At 41.8% G+C, this 1,606-nt stretch overlaps 1 protein-coding gene across 1 annotated transcript in view; it reads left to right on the top strand.

The window, feature by feature from the left end:
• The window catches only part of FERMT2 (fermitin family member 2), a 58,745-nt gene extending 58,115 nt beyond the window's left edge, over positions 1–630 (top strand). Inside the window, exon 15 of the mRNA XM_009893949.1 lies at positions 73–630. Coding sequence (XP_009892251.1) covers positions 73–246 — 174 coding nt within the window. The 3' untranslated portion in view covers positions 247–630. The remainder of the gene's footprint in view (positions 1–72) is intronic.
• The last annotated feature ends 976 nt before the right edge of the window (positions 631–1,606 follow it).

The following is a 1,606-nucleotide window of genomic DNA, read 5'->3' as shown; positions in this document are numbered from 1 at the left end:
GAAGAGCGTGTGTCAGTGTATCTCCTTCGGGAAGGCGCCGGTGAAGCTAACCCCTGTGGTGTTGCCCTCTAGGTGACGGTGGAGTTTGCAGATGACGTTCGGGTGTCCTTCATTTGCACGGAGGTGGATTGCAAAGTGGTTCACGAGTTCATCGGCGGCTACATCTTCCTGTCGACGCGAGCGAAAGATCAGAATGAGAGTTTAGATGAAGAGATGTTCTACAAACTGACCAGCGGTTGGGTGTGAGTCCCACGTACTGTACACCGAGAGGAAACCCCATGGCCATATTAATATTTAACTTTAAAAAGCTGTTCTTTGAAATATGCTGCTTAATAAAGTAAGCTTGAAATGTATCTTTTTTTTTTTTTTTTATCATGAAAATTTTTGCATTACCAGACCAGTTAATCTGTGTGCACTAATGAGCACTTCTGTTAATTTGCTATAACAAGAGCGTGTCTGGGCCAGGTGATGCTGCCGCTGGCCTTTAGATACCGAATCTGATGGGCAGATCAGGATAATGTTCGACTGACTTAAAATAGCCAATTTTCTAAAAGAACTCTAAGCCATCTTCTTATAAAGCCATCCAGGGCTTAACCTATATGAAGTCTGTTTATCATGTTTAATGCATGAGTGTTTTCTTTCTTTTTTTGGTGTTTTTTATTCTGTACATTTGACCCGTTTTGAAGTCGTCCTTCCCATAAGTAGCGTCGCCATCTCTCCTTTCACACTACATGCACCGGGACTGCTACAGGTGCCTGACATGACTTGGAAGATAGTTGCGTGTGGCCTCAAAGATGATCTTCTGTTAGTCTGTTATAGCTTGGTTTTATTTGTTAACTTGCCTTTTGATAATCATTTATATTGTCTTTTTTTTTTTTTTAATTTTATTTTATTTTTACACCATATTGTATTATGACACTTTTAGTATTCACCAGCATAGTCACTGTTCTGCCTATGATATGCAAACTTTTTCATTACAATATGAAGTAAAGGTCTATGAAGTATAGGTTTTGTGTAACTAATGTAAAAAACACAAATTTTATAAAATTGTACAGTTTTTTTAACTAGTCTCACAAGCCAGCTAGAATATCGCATAGATCTGGTGTATCAGCATTAACTATAGTATGACTGTAAGGGGTACGGGGAGTAACCAGGAAACAAAAAATGCCCTAAAACAACCAATTTCAGTCCAGTAAATTTTTATCTAAGTTAAATGGGATTTCAGAGCTGCGCCATGACACCCTCGATAACTGATACCTGGGGCAAGGACCTCCCCGTTCGTTATGCCAGCGCAGCGTTAACGCTAACGGGGAGCCATCTCCTGCCCCACCTCATGCCGGGGAATAACCGGTGTTGCGTTCCTGTAGTCTGTGGTTTCAAGACAATGTACAAATGCATTTTATTTTAAATAAAAGTCAAATCTTTTATTTAATATTCAGCTGCCGCTCCTGGTTTTTGTGGCTCAACTGTGCAGCCGTAAGCAGCTCCCGTTTGATACAACCACCCCGTGCCGCCACGCCAGCCCCAGCGCTCCCTCCCGCTGCCTTATCGCGAGCTTGCCAAAACAGAATCGTAGAATCATGGAATGGTTTGGGTTGGAAGGGGC

Source organism: Charadrius vociferus, unplaced genomic scaffold (genome assembly GCF_000708025.1).
Source record: "Charadrius vociferus isolate BGI_N301 unplaced genomic scaffold, ASM70802v2 scaffold49, whole genome shotgun sequence".
In the NCBI taxonomy this organism is placed as follows: Eukaryota; Metazoa; Chordata; class Aves; order Charadriiformes; family Charadriidae; genus Charadrius; species Charadrius vociferus.
Note: the sequence above shows the minus strand (reverse complement) of the source record. Positions and strands in the feature narration are given on the sequence as shown.